General features: G+C 48.7%; 1 protein-coding gene across 7 annotated transcripts in view; it reads left to right on the forward strand.

Annotated features, from left to right (window-relative positions):
• The window catches only part of ZFHX3 (zinc finger homeobox 3), a 255,057-nt gene that overhangs the window by 188,490 nt on the left and 49,171 nt on the right, over positions 1-17,396 (forward strand). For all 7 annotated transcript variants that reach the window (XR_009530677.1, XM_060085120.1, XM_060085125.1 and 4 more), the window contains one exon: positions 16,796-16,903. Coding sequence is in view for 6 of the 7 variants with exons in the window: in XM_060085120.1 (XP_059941103.1) it covers positions 16,796-16,903 (108 nt within the window). In the remaining variant the exon portion in view is untranslated. The remainder of the gene's footprint in view (positions 1-16,795; positions 16,904-17,396) is intronic.

The raw sequence follows: 17,396 nt of genomic DNA on the forward strand, positions 1-17,396 counted from the left end.
TTCGCTTCTTTTGTTTTCCTCCCTTTCTCCCTCTGGCCCAGATCGGCTCCTCTTGTCTCCCGGCCATAGAAGCAGTGTGTGGACCAGCTACCCTGTAGTTGCTCTGGATTCCCCCACTAATGTTTACAACAAAGCCCAGAACACTTGAGAGCCTGACCACTGATGCTGTCTTCATGCTCCCAGGGTACCTTGAGATGGCTGGTCTGGGGATCGGGGCCAAAGGCAGCCTGAAGAGACAGGTGATGCCTGGCTACCTGGCTCCAGCCCCGACAGTGGAGGGGGGTGGTGCCGGCGGTGGTCGCTAGGGGGAGACACCTCTTAGGTAGTGGTGAGTAGAGTTGACTTTTTTCCGCAACAGCACAGCTGCCCCGCCCCGCCCGCACCCCCCGCCACCCAAATTCATCTTGTCCTAAGAAGAGCTAGGGTTATAATAGCAGCCCTGTCAAGGTCACATTGCTTTAGATGGTTACTAAGTTTGAAAAGTGTGTTGAAATTCATTGGTGTGAAAGGGCAGTGCGGTTTCAGAGAAGGGACCTGCGGAATGGCTGGTGGATGAATTTCCAGGTTGGAGCTGCAGCCCTTCTGCGCCATGAGTCCTTCACCCCGTCCTGGCGCTGTCCCTCCCCCTTCACAGGGAGGTGCTTTGGACCATGGTGGTCTGGTAGGTGCTTCTGGTGTATGGCTGTCAAGCCTGTCCACATGCTACGGCATCAAAGGATGGTCCATGTTCCCTTTCTCCTCTTGGCATTTCGTCACCTCGAGGTCAGCTCCTCCCCACCCGCCAGTAAAGGGAAAGGCTCAGGGAGATTTTATCTGTCTCTGCATTTATATATTACTTGTGCACATACTTAGAGAAATATGGTAGCCTTTCCCCTGGAAGCGCTTCCAGGGCAGCTGTGCAAGCTGTGTAGGTTGTCCCCACATGCACAGCCCCCTGCTCTGCTGAAGGGGTTGAGCGAGGACCCAGGCCACCCCAGGTCTGACCTGACAAACAGGGCGGCAAGTCCGGGACTATATCTGCCCAGAGGGAGGGGTGAGGAAGGGGAGCCCTTGTTCCGATTTTCACACAAGTCCCTACAGGTTAGCAGTGCCTCTGGCCCAAGGATGGCAGATAAGGCCTGCAGGAACTTGCCCCCGAGACCCAGCGGAGCACATCTCTGAGCCCCTCCCCCCTCTGCGCTTGCTATTCTTCCAGCAGCCCAGCCCGTCCCCCTCCTTGGGCCATTGCGCTTGCTGTTCCTCTTAGCCTGGAAGGCCTCTTGTGCTCACACCCTCACTTCTTTCAGGTCTGGGTTTGAGTGTCTCCCTCTCTGAACTTCCTCTATGAAACAACCCCTGGGATTCCTTTTGTCCCTGCTCTCTTATCCTCCCTCATCAGCGTCTCATAATATGTCCGCTTGTCTAGTTGCTTTTTGTCTGTCTTGTCCCCCACCTTCTGCCTACCCCTCCCCCTGGAGAGCAGGGACTCTTCCTGTCCTGTTCACAGCTGTATTCAGTGCCCAGGATAGGTGCTCCACGGATGTGCGAGGGGCGGGTGAGTGCACGGACGGCACAAGCGGAAGTGTAGCTTCTCCAGGGGAGCCCACGATGGCAGCTCTAAAGGGAGCCAGTTAAGAGCACGGGCCTTGGCATCAGTCCTGTGGCCTTTGCCAGTACTTTAACCTCTCTGAGCCTCAGTTTCCTCCTCTGTGAATTGAGAGTAATAATAGTATCTGCTTCAGTTGAGTGATGACTGTGCTACTACCATTATGATTATCATTCGATAATAATGACTTAAGCAGATGGAGGCTTTCAAGGTGCCTGTTGTTGGTTTTCACGATGAGGTTCTTTGCAGTGAAGGATTTTGCCCAGGCAGGAGAAGAGGAAGGTAGCCGGTATTTTTGTGCTGATCGGTCCCACTTTGCTAGTCCCTTCCTTCTTCTCTTTCCAATCAGGGCACTTGTGATTATGTCAAAGAAAATGTCATGCAGGCCGAAAGCTCCTGGGGCAGGATGGGGGTGACCTGACGTGGAATGTGGGAGCACACGGAGGTGGCGGTGGGGTGGAGGGTCGGGAGAGGCTGGAGAGCCCCTGTCAGCTCGATTCTGGGCCGGGTGTGGCTGCAGCCCCGCCAGCCCAGCGGGCAGGTGCCGGGCCGTCCCCGTGCATGTGATTACTTCATTACGGGTAGCCTTTCATTGGCTTGGCTGCACTGTGCTGATGAACTGAGACTGGGGACAAGAGCACATAATTGTGGGAAATAAATTCCCATCACAGGCCTGGCTGCAGCCAGAAGTGTGTCCACATGTGTGTGTGTGTGTGTGTGTGTGTGTATGCAGGTGGATGGCCAGGTGTTCATGTTCTTCCCTGAGTGCACCTCCCCTGCCTTCCTTCCCTACCAGAACCTCCTGGGCACTGGCTGCAGGCCCAGTGAGCAGCATCCTTCCAGACCTGCCTCTGTTTCCCCTGCTTGGAGCCTCTTGCATTCCGCAGCGCAGTCTTTTCATCACCCTGAGGGACCGGAACCTGCTGGGGGCTGGGGGTGGTGCACCTGTTCACACACCTGTTCTTTCTCTTGTTCAGTCCATCTCCTTTCGTCTGTTTGTTTGTTCACCTTCCGTCCTGTCTGCGCCCTCTGCTTGGATCTCCATGAAGACGGAGCAGGGGGAGCTCTGGTGCTGCCCTTCGTAATTGAAATCGCATTTCATTCATCTGGGAAATGAGGCAGAGGAGGGGGTGGAGCCGTCTTCCACCGGCAGCTGACTGTACACGAGGCCAGGCTTGAAGACACCAGCTCCAGGAATACATAGCACGATCTTCAGAAAGAATTTAGGAACCAAAGCCATTTGCATAAAACTAAACTGAAAACTGCATAACCAGCCACATGATTTTAACCACCACACACACACACACACACACGCAAAAAGTCCTACTGTAATGCATTTTCTCAGTACCAGGAAATTAGTGGCTCAGGTCACCAGAGCATCTGAAGCTGGTCATTACTAATCAGTTGTTTACAGCAAAGAGATTTTTTCTTCTCCTCCAGTGTTTTCTGGGCCTTAAAAGACATTTCCTGGAATCCTGACTGAAGTCAGTGGGCTGGTGATTCACATAATGGCTGGCCTGGGGTGGCAGGTTGCCTCAGTTACAAAGAAGCATGGGTGGCGTGAAGGCAGAGCGGAGAGAAATGGAGAGCCCTCACTTGACACCCTCTGACCTCAGCCGGGGGAGCTGAATGCTGGAGAGCTGGGACTGAAATTGCAGTCACTTTAGATTATTTGGAGTGAGGAAAGGCAGGGAAAAAAGGGTCTGTTGACTACAGGAAGCTGAATTCTTCCTCTGCTGAAAAGCTTATTAATGGAAGGGGAAAAAGCAATTACTTGGCTTTTGCTAGTTCTCTGTGGCAGGGATTCAGGGCTGCAGCAGCCCCTTGGACCTCACCCTGGATCCAGAATATCTCTAATGGGCACCACCCCAAGCCATTTGGAGGCAGTACTTCTGGGATCCCCCCTCTTCCAGAAAGAGTATGGAGGCAGGGGGAGGAGAGAGAGAGGGAGAGAAGGAGAGGGAGAGGGAGAGAGGCAGGCTTGTCCTGTCTTTAACGTGATGGTTTTCCTTTGGGTACCACATTGCCACTGGCAGGAAGTTAACAGGGTGCTGTTTGCTTAGAAGCATGCATATATGTGTTCTTAGGGGCTGGTTTTTGGTTCATTTTGGTTTGGGTGAGGCCATTTTTATCCATGCTGTGCCTTTTGTCTCAAAATATATAAAGCAAAACTAGAAGTTGCTTTGAACAACTATGGTACCACTATTAGAATCCATTTGCCTCAATATCACAGCTTTAATTGAGGAAGATTCCTGAGGAGCCAGCGTCCAGGGAGCAGGGTGCCAGGCCTCACCTTTCAGTGCTTGTCTGGCTGCATGAGCGTCACCATGACCGCCTGTTCCCTCCATGGCTGGTGCCCCTCGGCCGCCTTTTTAGACCCTCCTTGGGGCTGTCTCACTGTGTGGTCTTGGAGCCCTTCCCTTCTCCAGGCCCTGGTCTCCTAGTTTGTAGAATTGAGGTGCTTCGGCTCCGCCAAATCTCTCAAAATAAAGGCAGATCCCTCTGATGACCAGGTTGCTGCAAACAGCCATTATTTCTCTTTCCTAAATCTGTTTTACTCGTGTTCATGCTTTCATGCCTTCTCCTTGTCTGGACTACCCTACCTATTTTATATTTTATATATTTACCTTTATATCATTTTAGAATTTCTAAAGCACACAAATTTTTGATTTCACTACCTTAATTGTATGAAGTTAAATTTTATACACCTCGATTTTTTAGTCCATTGACCCATTTTTGTCTCCGTTCTTCAACTTCTTTTTCTTTAAGGCCCAGTTTCTGTCATTTCGTTTCTCCTAGAACAATTTCTGTTCTTTCCAACCTGTCACCAAAGTTTTTTAGTAGTTGAGTCAGTTCATAGACTAACTTTTTTCAAAAATTGAATTTTTTCTGCCATAATATGTATTTAAGATACACTCTTACCTAGGGTTTTTTTTTTTTGGAAAGTATCTCATTGGTTACTGTCTAAATCCTCCTCTTTATTCCGCCTTCTCTTCCTCCTTTTTTAAAAAAATTTATTTATTTTATTTATTTTTGGCTGTGTTGGGTCTTCGTTGCTGCGCATGGGCTTTCTCTAGTTGCGGCGAGCAGGGGCGACTCTTTGTTGCGGTGCGCAGGCTTCTCATTGCAGTGGCTTCTCTTGTTGCGGAGCACCGGCTCTAGGCGCGCGGGCTTCAGTAGTTGTGGCTCGTGGGCTCCAGAGCGCAGGCTCAGTAGTTGTGGCGCATGGGCTTAGTTGTTACGCGGTCTGAGGGCTTCTTCCTGGACCAGGGCTCGAACCCATGTCCCCTGCATTGGCAGGCGGATTCTTAACCACTGTGCCACCAGGGAAGCCCTCTTCCTCCTTTTTATGTTTAAAGATGTTGCTCCGTAAGTGAGGAATCATTCACTTTTCTTCCTAATCATTGGATGATCTAATCTTTAATATTGCATTGCATTTTGGCTGCTTTTCATTCACACCTTTGGCTTATTTGACTGCTTTTCTTGCTATAAATATTGGCCTTACAAAATGAAGCAAAAATTTTTGCTTGGTGAGGGCTCCTTTCCTTATTTGCTCTACTTAGGGTCCATATTCACTTAGAAAAAATTGTCCACTTTTGAAAGTTTGAGGAGGATTCTAACTTAGGGATTTCCCTGTGAGAGGTTTCTGGTACTTTCCTCAGTTGCAGTGTGCACACAGAAGAACTTAAACCTCCAAAATTGTTTCTTTAAAATGTAAATGTGGGCTACAAACTTGTATATCTCCCTTATTCCTACCTGTCCCAAGAACCAACTCTTTGTCACAGAATCGCGCTTTCTGCCCAGATCCTTGATGACTTTCTCATTTCATGGCAACATTTTCTTTCTCTTTGGTTTCATGTTTTAGTTGTTTACAAATGTTCCCACCACTAAAGAAAATGGGTGTGAGTCTAGAATTTAAGTTCTTTGTTTGCCTTGATGATTGTGACTGTGGTTTTTTGGGTTGTTTTTTTTTTTTTTTTTTTTTTTTTTTGCCTTGAGATATATTGCAGGATAAACTTGGGGGTGTGTAATGGATGCTTTGCTTTTCAAAGGATACCAGGCTGTTCTTAGGTCTAAGAAATACCTTATGGGAGGAAAAGCTGAATAGATGCTTACAGGGTCTTAAGGCCGAGACTGAAATACAGTTAGTAGCTCTGGCAGATGTGAGGATGGGCTGCTGTAGCTAAAATCATTGTGAGAGGGCAGGTGTGGGGGCGGGGAGGGGTGGCATCATTTTGTTAAACCGTAGAAAAGGACCATTTTATTGTACAGGATCCAAATTTTTAAAATATAGTCTTTATATTCAACCATTGGCATAACTTTGGAAGTTTCTAAAAAGGAGGAAGGGGATCCAAGAATTTTCTTTCTCCCTTTGGGCACAAAAGAGCTATACAAGGTGCATGTTAAAAATGACCACAATTTAGCAATTCCATCTGCTTTTTCTCCCATTAATGCAGGAAAGCTCTTGAACATATAAGCCTTTGGATTTTCTCTTTACCTCAGCTTCCTGCTTCACTTTCTCTGCAGTTTCTTAGGAAATGTCGACTAAAACGTGTTGCTTCTGCTGCCCGGTTGTTTCAGACGGAACCGCATTTGGGGACTTGATGGTTTTGGGCACTGGCCCAGTTTTTGACTCTCCACGTGAAGGTGCATCCTTCAGTGTCTTGGGTGTGACCGTAAGTGCTTGAGTCAGAGGCAGGTTCTTTGCCGCTTGTACTAGGTGGTGAACACGTGGTAGTCACCTGCCACCACCAGGTTCATGTGCATTTCTAGCGCTGCATTCTGGATGTGTGAGGCTGTTAACGTTTGCGGTGACCTTTGTGTAGCTTGGGTCTGGCCAAGGGAGGGCAGGGTTAGCCAGTGCTTTTCTGGGTACAGCATTGCCTGAAGTCAGCCTGATGTCTGTTTCCCAGATTTGGTTTGGAAAGTGTAAGCCTTTGTTTGTGCTTTGTTTTTATGAATCAGCTGGTTTTACCAGCTGTGCATATAAGTGGCCTATGATCATGCAGAATGAAGCTCATTGGCAGTCAGCCCCTCACACTGCGGTCCATGGATGGGAGTAGACTAATATTTCTGCATGCATCCTGTGCTTCACAGGGCAAAGCTCTTTTCTTAATAGTCTAGAGACCCTTTGGACGGTGTGGGCATCAGTGAGGCCACAGAGGGGCTGGAAACTCGAGTGCCTCATTTGTGTGTCATGTGACTCAAACCCCTGGTGTCACGGTTTTATCTTTCTCTGTTGAGTGCTATTCGTTTGGCGAAATGTTTACCTGTTACAAAATGTATATCTGTTTCTCTTTCAGTTTGCTTTTTTGCATGTCCTGTCCCCAGATATTCCATCTTTCCCTTCGGTGCTGTCATATTTTGTCTCCCCCGCATTGTAACACCTCGGGTCTGCACGGCCACCCCCTCCCCCGCTCCTTGCTATCATTCCCGTATAGATTGCGTCCATCAGCATTGGCGTTCCCGTTACCAGAGCCCTCCCACAAGGTTTCACTTATATCCATTAGGTTCTAATCACCATCATCTAATATCATTTCTGGTATATCTTGTTCATTTCCCATACACCTTCATTTGTATATAGATGCTTAAGTACACTTATAGGCCTGCCTTGACTTTTTTTTTACCTATGTATTTCCAACATTTTCCAAGTAAAAATAAATAAATTAGGGAATACATCATAGATTTTGTTTTGTTTTGTTTTGCATTAAGCATAAGATCTCTCTCTGACAAGCCCAGTCAGTTTTGACTCAGAAGGTGATACCAGCCTTCTTTAATGGAAACTGTTAATTTTTTTAATTTACACTTTTTCTATCACTCATGTGTGTTTATCTCTCGTCTTCTCCCCTCTAACCATGGAAGCCTGGCAGTGTTTATTTCAAACCGGGTGTTATTGAAAGATGGATGCTTGTAAGGACTGCTCAGTCCTCACACCTGGAATGTTAAAAAGCTTTCAGGCAGATCTGTTGGGTTGAAAAACGTCCCTTTCTGTAGAGGGGGGATGAGGGGGGAAGTGGTACCCCACCAGAGAGGCTTCCCTTCGTCACCCCTATGTGGTCATGACCCCCCAGTTCTGACTGTACATCCAGACACCTTAGATGATGCTTTCAAATCCACAAAACGGTTTATTCTGATGAGCAAGCTTATGAGGCCATTCTTCCTCCATCAAGACCCTCCTTCTGCTTGCCCTGGCTTTTCTCGCCTTTGCCCATCAAATATTCTGCCCTTAAGACGTTACCATTTACTCTCTGCCCTCTTCCATTCTTTCTCAGTAGCACACTGAGTTAGAATCAGTACTTTTCTCCATGACTTTGTTTTTAACGGATGGGGGAGTGGGGAACCACCCTTCTTGGTTTCAAGGACCTTCTATTTTGCTCGCCTCTTCTTTCCAGAACATTCCAGTTTGGTGTGAGGTTAAACTGTGCAAAATATTGTTTGAAAGAAAGGAGAAAAAGAGAAAAGGACTTGTCAAAATGCATTTGTTAGATCACGTTTTAAATGAAGTACAATTGAAGGTAGTTTCTGTCCAAAGAAAGGAAAAACCCCTGCAAATCCGCTGAGCTCCCAGAGAGCGCACCTCCTTTGTCGTCGCCCTGACATTGAAGTGTAATTTTTCATGGTTATTTGGACTGGAAAATGGGGGGGAAGGGGAGAGATGGGCCTGCGATTATTTCCCATAAATGACAACACAATCACATCACGCTCCGCTACAAACATGCTCGGGGAATTTGCCTCTTTTACATTTCATGTGTGGAAGTAGCAGCAGCAATCACGGCTTTGTAGAATCCAAGGGACTTAATCCCCGCTGAACCCAGTGTTCTTCAGATTCTTGGGACAGAGCTGGATTTCTGGTTTAATGTGGATTCTGAAACCATTTCAGGGCTTGGGTTTGTATTTTACAAACTGGAACTCACATCTTTCAGTTATTTAAAAAAAAAAAAAAAAAAAAATCTTCCCGGGAATAGCCACCGGGCGAGTCAGCGACACATTTCACTCCGTTGTGCTTTGTCACCGCACGTTGGCTTTCATCCTTTCTGCACTTCTGCAGGGGGCAACCCAGGTGCTTTTGCTGAGAACACAGATAAATGGAACCGTTTGCAATACCGGCTCTAGGTGTTTCCTCCCTTTTTCTCCTCTCGTGACCCCACCCACCCCCTTAATTCTAGCGCGGTTTTGACAAGCTGTTCAAATGACCCAGTGGCTTTGCCCGGAAGAGGAGAAACGGCACACAGGAGGACAGCTCAGAGCGGGGCCGTTTTCTCCTGGAGGCCCAGGCGGGCTGTGGACCCACAGAGCACGCTCTCGTGCCCACGCTCACGGTAGAGGTGAGGCTGGGCGGCAGGCAGATGCAGAGGCTCTCCCAGGCGTGCCTCCTTGTCCTCTCTTTCTCTGGCAGGGCTGCGCACACCGGCTGCAGCTTCCCAGGCCCCCTCAGGCTGCACAAGCCCCATTTTTCTTGTTTCTATCAACAGTGGCAAGATCTTCAAATATACAAAAGCGTAAATGGTCTCTATTCTCCAATTAGTCATTTTAATAATACCCGGCCTTGCCTTCAGAGTGTTGATTCTTTTAGCCTGGCGCCAAAGCCAGGGGCAGTGGGATGGGGGTGGGAGAGAGGGGCAGGGCGGGCACGAGGGGCCGCTTCCCCCTCCCCCTCCCCCCCCCCGGGCTTTCCTGGCTTTGCCCCGTGTGCCTGCAGAGCCTTCACCCCGACCCCGTGCCAGCGAGGCTGGCGGGCCTCCACCGCCTCGCACGCTCTGACCAGAAACTCCAGGCATGGCGGCCCCAGGTGTATTCGGTAAATGAACACCTAGTGGTGAAAAGAATTCTTGTGGTAAAATGATCACTGAAGGGATCCACGTGAAAAAAGAACATGTCAGTGGAGGGTGGGAGTGGGTCTGATCTTTTCCAAGTCCCCTGTTCCTCTCCCGCACATCCTCTTGCCTCTCAGAGGACTGAAATTCTTTATACATGACATCTTCAAGAGGGCAGTTGTGTTTAAAACAGCTGGTTAGCACTTTGGTCACATTTAAAAAACAAAAAAACATCCCCTGGGGTGGGGAGATCCCTGTGGGGCTACCAGGCTAACCCCTGGCTGTTCACTCCAGCTGGTGAAGAGTCCCCAGCAGGACGGCCTGGCCTGGTGGAGAGCTTAGACGGTTGAGGACGTGGGGAACGCCGAACAAGGGCGACCTGGAGGGGGAGACCCACCTCTGCCGGTCCCGTGCTCTGTGCCCCAGACCTGTGGGAGGGCTTGGAGAGGCCGGGCAGGCAGGAGTGCAGGAGGTCAGAGTGCCTGTCGTCCACCTGGAGAGCATACTTTTCACCCAATGCCTTGGACTCTGTTAGTGCACTGGAGTTCTCATGTCTGCTGGGGAAGAAATGGCATCTTATCCTGAGAAGGTAGGAGAATATTACACTTCTGATGCACAAAGCAGTGCCCCAGCCTCAGAGCCCCTGCCTGCCCCACCTTCCTGCCCTCACCCTGCACCCCTGCAAGGATTCCTGCCGGGACTGTGATAGTTGTATCTCATAGCGTTCCGCTCACCAGTGTTGACTCGGATCCTGGGCCCTTCATCTTGTGATTTGACTTTCTCTTCAATTAATCTATACCCTGTTAAGATGTAGGAAACGGAATGGGCAGTGTTTGCCAGCAATTAAAAAGAATATTCAGAGGATTACCCGTAAAGGACTCCCAGGGAGGTGTATAAGTTCCCTATTTTACGTGCCTGGTGAGAACATGCAGTCACCTCCACCAAGATGCTAAGTCTAAGGACTGGTGTGTTAAAAGAACAGTTTACATTTGTGGTAGGCAAAAAGTACCTTGATTTAAGGGAGAATTTCTGGGGCTGTGGTAGTGTCACTCAGAAAACCTAATGGCTCGAAGCTACCTCTCAGGCAGTTTCCGGCCACGTCATCGGGGCTGGAAAGACACTGTGGAGCAAAACCGCGGCATTAACATTTGAGAAAGTGTGTTTGAGAATGTTGCGGAGTAGATTATTGCGTCCTGAGTCTGGGAGTCACTGTGTGTTTGCGGTATAGCCCAGAGCACGTGGAGTGTCACCTACTGATAGGACCTGCGGTCACCATTCAGTGAGACCACACTTGCCAGAGTGTCACGAGGGAGACCAGCACAGTGAGCGGCCCACCCCTGTGGGTGCGGCCACAAGCACTGCCACCATTCATCTCTCCCTCTGCGGCCTGGAGAGGGGAGGAGAGCTAGGGTGACAAGCTGGGGGCAGCAGAGCCAGCTTTCTGTCACCACGGCAGATCACATCCTCTTACAAGTTACTCTTGTAGCAGAATTCTCATGCACTGGATCTTATTCGAAATAAGTGATCTAGACCTTAGCTGTCATCTTTCATATTGTAGGATTTGATTTGACCTCTATTTACAAAGTAAAGCATACATACTTTGTAGAAGTACGTCCAGCCATTAGAGGTTTCCTGTGGATAACAAGAGGCCGAGGGGGTTGGACAAGCTGGACTGCTCGGCCTGCGTTCTCCAGTTGTTACGGTCAGCGCTGCAAGAGGACAGCCGAGGTAGGCCAAGGTGTCCTACAGTGCGTCTCTAGTTACAGGAACAAGGAGACAAGACACGGTCGTGGAATCCCTCCGCCACCACCATGGAGGCTCCAGCAGAAGTAGCCGCCACCCTCCGTGTCCCTGCTGGTCAGAGTGTGCGGGGGGGCCTTTCCCGCCCACTTCGGCGGTTGTCCTTGGTTAATTAGGTTGAAAATGGGGAAAGGAAGAGCTTTAACCCTATCTTCAAAGTAAGCAGATTGGTTATTTTGTTTTTCAAAGAAGAGGTCCGATACACAATTAAAACTTGTTTCTGGTAAACCTCATTCCAGGAAAGATGAGCTTTTAACAAAAGGCTTTTGACAGCTGCAGGCTATTTCATTTTTTTAAATGCCGAATGAAAAATCAATACATTTTTCTGGGTTATACATATTCAGAACAGGCCTGATATTTCCATTATAATGGAAAGTGGGTGTCTGTGCACATCTCGCCTGTCAGAGCTGCACTGCTGCATTTTCCAAGCCACTGCTAAATATTTCAAACCTGATTTGATTGTGGTTCATGACAGCTAATGTTTCTCAGCTCTTGAGCCTGCCAACAGGCAAACGCACTTTAGCTTACCGCCCCCCGCCCTCAGACGTTGCTTCCCGCAAAGAAAAGGGGAAGAACAATTTCATTCTTCAGGGATCCCAGACGGGCGCATTACTTAAGTACCGCGGTCGCCTGAGCCCTGGGTACGGACACCCTGGTTCTTAGGAGAATTTCCAAATTTCTGTCCTCGAAGCCCAGTGCGGGGCTTTGCCAGGAGTGGGGAAGGTGTGACTTAGTCCACATTATCCCGTTAAGAGTTGGGAACAGTTAGGACTCATCTCAGTCATTGGTGGCCTCCCCTTCCTTCACGTCTGTAAGTGACTTGTAAAATACGCCCAGCGGACTCGGACCTCAGCCCTAGTTATTTGGTGAACAGTATCCTTTTTTAGCAACTGGCGCGGTTTTTTCTGGGTGACACACTCGGAGTGTGCGCGGTGGTGGCGGGTGCTGACTTTGTGCTGATGCCACCTCTGTTTTTGCTTCTGCCTCGTGCTCCTTCCACAGACCAATTTCCAGGTTGTTCATAAAAATCGTTGCAAATCCCCATGGGGTTGCCAGTTGGCACACACACCTCCTTCCGGAGCAGACGTCACCACAAATTGGGAAGTCATGCAGTCACCTTCACCAATGTGATAAGTGTAAGGTATATTAAGAGAACAGTTTGCGTTTGGGGTAAGCAAAACCACCTTGACTGAAGGGAAATTTTCTGGAGCTGTGGTATCATCACCCCCAAAACCTAAGCTGTCCTAGGAACCCTTCCCTTTTAGAATTGCATTATCTGCTGAAATTCTTACACCTGAGGGCTCTGCCCTTAACCAGGAGACATGAGCGAGTGCTAGTGAGCGCTGTATGGGAGAAGCAGTTGTAAAAAAGAGGTGGTGATGGAAATAGATTTTTTAAAGGCTTTCAGCCGGTCTTTTACATGGAAGTTGAAGGCAGAAGGGACACCAGGCTTCACAGTTATTCGAGATGTGCTTCTATTTCCCTAACCCTTTACCGTGAAAATATAGCCCAACAGGAGGGGTGCCCGAGTTTGAGGGCCCCTGTGGGGTGTAGCCACGAAGCAGGCGTCTGCGGTGGGGGTGGTGTGAGGCGCCTCGTCTGGAGTGTCCTGAAGAACAGACCTTCGGCCGGAGGGGTGCGGGCTCTGCTGCTTCCTGCTAGAACCGGCCGGGCGTGGGGAGCAGAGATGACCTCCTCACCCCGGCCCTGGCTGCGCCCCTGAGAACGCATTCCTGGTGTGTTCCGGTTGGGTTCTGAAATAGTGTTCAATTCTTTGGGGAGAAGAGGGTTTTGATTTTTTTCTTTTTTTTTTTTTTTTGGCCTTAAAAATGGCACAGTGGCTGTTGTCTGTCTTGGGGAAGGGAAGTAACTTTGTCTTCTGAGGGAAAGACAGGATTTTCCAGATAAAACCGGATTGTCGTCCATCAGGTCTTCACTTGTTCCCACCATCTGTCAGTAGCTGATATTATAGGGGGGAAAAAAAAACAGACTTCTGTAATGACCCCAGCCAGTTGCCACTGACTTCACGGGGGAGAAAATGCATTCTGTGGTCGGCAGGGAAAAAGCCTCCCCCTCTGCTCTGTGCTCTGTGAGCGCGTGGGTATCAAATCTACATTCCTAAAGGGAACGTGGGCCACCTAACCAGCCGCGGGAGCTCAGAGTGTTTCAGAGCTGGATGCCATCCTGCCCCTGGTTCCCACGTGTTCTGGCGTGGGGAGACTCAGGCCCTGCCTGTGGGTGTCCAAGGCCCTGGTCTTAGTGAGGTTGCTGGAGGCTTTGGGGACCAATAAAACATACCCCACCTACAGAGCACTGTGGGCCCAAGCTGTCCAGACGAATTCATAGTTTATATCTCTGTTTTTGAATCGTATCTCTACCTTTATTGGTATTCAGAGCTCACAGTTTTCTGGTTACTGTTAGCCTGGGCTTTCATCCATTTTAAAGAGCTATTTTTTCCTTTTGCTGTTGATGATGATGGTATCAAGACAGATGGTGTAACTGCTTATGAATGTCCTATTTTATTTCCCCGGGACCAGACAGTTCACTTGAAGACGTGTATTATTTCCACATGCTCAGGTTAGGCGGCCCAGACGGTGTCTGCCTCCTGCAGCTAGCTGCCCTTCCAGGCCTCGCCATGCAGAGGGCGACACCTGTAGGTCACGTATGGAACTGCAGGGGAGCACCTGCTTGGCTGAATGGGACCTGGTTTTCTAGCTGGGGGTGAGGACACTGATCTGCTTGTAAAGGAAGCTGGCTTGTCCAGGAGTTTCTTAATCATTTCTTCTTCCACCAAGCATATAACAGCTTTTTGGTGTTTAATATATCAGAAATGATAACATTAAATCTAAAAACTTAAAGAGCAGAGGACTTGATTTTTAAATCTTTAAGAAAAAAAGGAGAAAAAGAGAGAAGCAAGAGAAGTTCCTGAGTCGACCTCTATCATCTGCCCTCTCACTGGAGCTCAGCTGCCTTCACTTTTCTGCTTATAGCAGGGCAGGGAGGGAAGAAAGCAAAGACCCAACTAGGCTCATAGAACGAGGGCTCTGGGAATAGTCACAAAGGGCCATGCCGTTTCCTTGCTCATTGCATGAATGATATGCTTGTTCTTCAGTCTCTGTCTCTGGATAAATTTGTTCAGGAAGGTTCAGAGAACCGAGGTCAGTGCCAGAATGACCATGAGTTCTTAACTCTCTGCTTGGGTGGCTGCAGCCCACATAATACACAGGAGAGAGGCACTGGCCTTGGAGCTCGCCTCCCAGTGGGTACATTTTCTCCCTCCTCTGCAGAGGAGCGCCCTCAGACACTGTTCATCACATCAGGGTGTTCCCTACTTCGTAGGTGTCAGACTCTCCATCTAGGGTGATAATGTGTGTGTGTCCTGGAGAGGAGGGCCCGTTGAATCATCTCTTTGTATAATCACATTTGATTAATGTATGGATACATACAGATAGTTTGTATCATAGGATACATTGGGACAGTTGAGTATGTTTTAAGAGACCTAGCTACTTTGGGTAGACTCAACTTAATATTGATTGACTGAATGCTGGTATAACCTTTCAAAGATGGATTTTGTAATTACAGTGTTGAATAGTTTTATCAAAAGCCTAAAAATGTGCATTGAACATCCTGCCTGGGCATAGTTAAGATGGTACATATAGCATATTGTGTAACTTGCTCATTATATAGCTCAACTAACACTTCGTATATATTTTTTTCTCCACTAAAGGATGTACCGTGTTAATATGGTGCTGTATATCTGACTGACTTCAAACCAGGTTGCCTGATTCTTCTCTGTTTGAACCAGGGGTGGGCGTGGGGAGACTTGATGTTAACTTGACTGTGCAGTGAGACAGAAAGGCAACATAGAAATTATTTGTGGAAGCCTCTTAGTTGGAGAGGAAAATAAGCAGTATCTCCTCTCACCCATGTTCCCCATGACTGCCTCATACATCCCCTCTTGGTGGTAATGAAGACATGTTCCCTAATCCCTACTTCCATTTTCCAGCTCTTGGTCTTCCAGTGTCTTTTTGGGAAAAGTTAGGAAAATCTGGGTCTAAATAGATACTTTCTTCTTCAAGTGTTTTATATACCCTCTGAGGTCAATTTACTTTGAACTCTTTTTACTTTCTTTGTGAGATGAAATTTAGAAATTATTTTCTGGAGGGTCGGAGGGTATTATACCTTGAAATGTTGAAAAGTAGATTTGGGGCTAGAGGGACCTAGGGTGATGTTGGAATAACTCCAAGTTCATGGACCTAGATTGGACCGTCACCTCTGGTTCCGTGGATCTGGTCTAGCACTGGCCTCGGGTGACAGACGTGGGTGGCTGGGTTTCAGTGTCCCTACACTGAGGAAGTTGTGCTCTTCAAAGTCTCCTAATAATTTAATCATCAACCCACCTTGGTTTGCCTGCCTTATTCATTCATTTAGCCCATTCTTTTTTTTTTTTTTTTGCGGTACGCAGGCCTCTCACTGTTGTGGCCTCTCCCATTGCAGAGCACAGGCTCCGGACACGCAGGCTCAGTGGCCATGGCTCATGGGCCCAGCCGCTCCGCGGCATGTGGGATCTTCCTGGACCGGGGCACGAACCTGTGTCCCCTGCATCAGCAGGCGGACTGTCAACCACTGCGCCACCAGGGAAGCCCCATTTAGTCCATTCTTAATGAATGTTTTAGATAATGATCCAGAGGGCTAGGAGATCAAGGGAGAAATGTCTCACTTCCTTTCCCTCAGCATCCAGAGAATCTTATTCTCTTCATTCCCACTCTGGGAAGCAAGTGGCATTTTACTTCGTGAGTAACCTAATGTTGGAAATGATCATTCTTCTCCCTTCACTAAAGCGCTGTGTGTTGAGCTGGAGAGAATTTCCTTGGTTCATTTTAAGCCAGTGGTGGGTCAAGAATGGAATGACTTCAAAAGGGAAGTGTATGATTCTGATACAAAGTTTCGTCCCTTTCTCTACAAATCTAGTTTCTCGCCACTGATGCCTGGCGGGCCCACAGATGTTTATTTTCTAGACCTCTTCACATTGATGAAATCATATCACTGATACTCTGTGACTCTTCAGAATATGAATGACTGTAAAAACCTCCCACCACGGCCTGACAGGTGCACAGGCACCGAGAGGCCTTATGAGGGGTCAAAGATTGGGTCTAGTCTAGTTCACTGCCAGTTCGCAGTGTGGTAGGAGCTAGGCAAGAAGCAATCCTGTGGCTCCTTTTTTGCATTTGCAAGTGTAAAAGACTTGCATGCAATTTCAGGTAATCAGATGGAGTTATTTCCTCAACAGGATTGGCTTTTCAATGAGAAAAGCTCAAAAGGGGCATTCAGAACCCATCTGGAAATACCTAGTTTCCGCACATCTAGAGCAAGTTGTGGTCTCACGCCAACGAGCAGGGAAGGAAAGCCCCCGCCGCTTACCCAGACCTCGCATGTCCGTAGTGTGGTCGGCCTCTCAGGGGCCACTGGGAGGGGAGGCGGGACACTCACCGGCTGCCTGTGTTTTGTGGTTGGTACTTCTTTGCAGTAGGAGGCAAGAGTCCTTCATCTTCTGTCTACTTTCAATCCTTGACATTTTGTTTTTCTTCTCTTTCAGAAGAAGCCACTGAAGATGTTGAAGGGCCCGGAGAAGCGGCTCCTGATCCCGAGGAGCTTGCGAAAGACCAGGAGAGTGGAGGCGAGAAGGACCAGAGCACGTGGACAGGTAGGCTGTGTGGCTGCCCTCCAGCCCCCGGCGTTTCTCCCCTGGCGGAGTAAGGCCAACAGGTCAGGGGGCCGGAGCCTCCTGAATCCACCAGAACAGCTAGGCTGGTTCTGTGTCGGTGGGAGATGGACTTTATTTTCGCTTTTTTTCAGTAGTCACCTTCCTTCTCCTATTATGTTATATTAAGGAATTTTTAAAGTTGTTTGAAATGGCCCCAAAACCAGCTTGTGTGTCGAGCGAGCATCCAGGTGTTTGGCCCTGTCCTAGGGGCTGCTGGTGTTGAGGTCACGTTTCTTTAGCACCTCCTCTCCGTTGCTGTTTTGCCCTTGATGTGATTCTTCCTCCATGGAAGGTCCAGGGCCCTGACCCACCTGCTCCCAAGCCCCACGGAGGGATTTGCTGTGTGGAAATGGATCAGTGTCACCCCTGAATCTCTAAGGAGTCAGCAGTGCAGTGTGGGCTTCATCCTGCATTTGGGGGCCTGGGCGGCTCT

This window comes from Mesoplodon densirostris, chromosome 19 (assembly GCF_025265405.1).
Source record: "Mesoplodon densirostris isolate mMesDen1 chromosome 19, mMesDen1 primary haplotype, whole genome shotgun sequence".
NCBI classification, from domain to species: domain Eukaryota; kingdom Metazoa; phylum Chordata; class Mammalia; order Artiodactyla; family Ziphiidae; genus Mesoplodon; species Mesoplodon densirostris.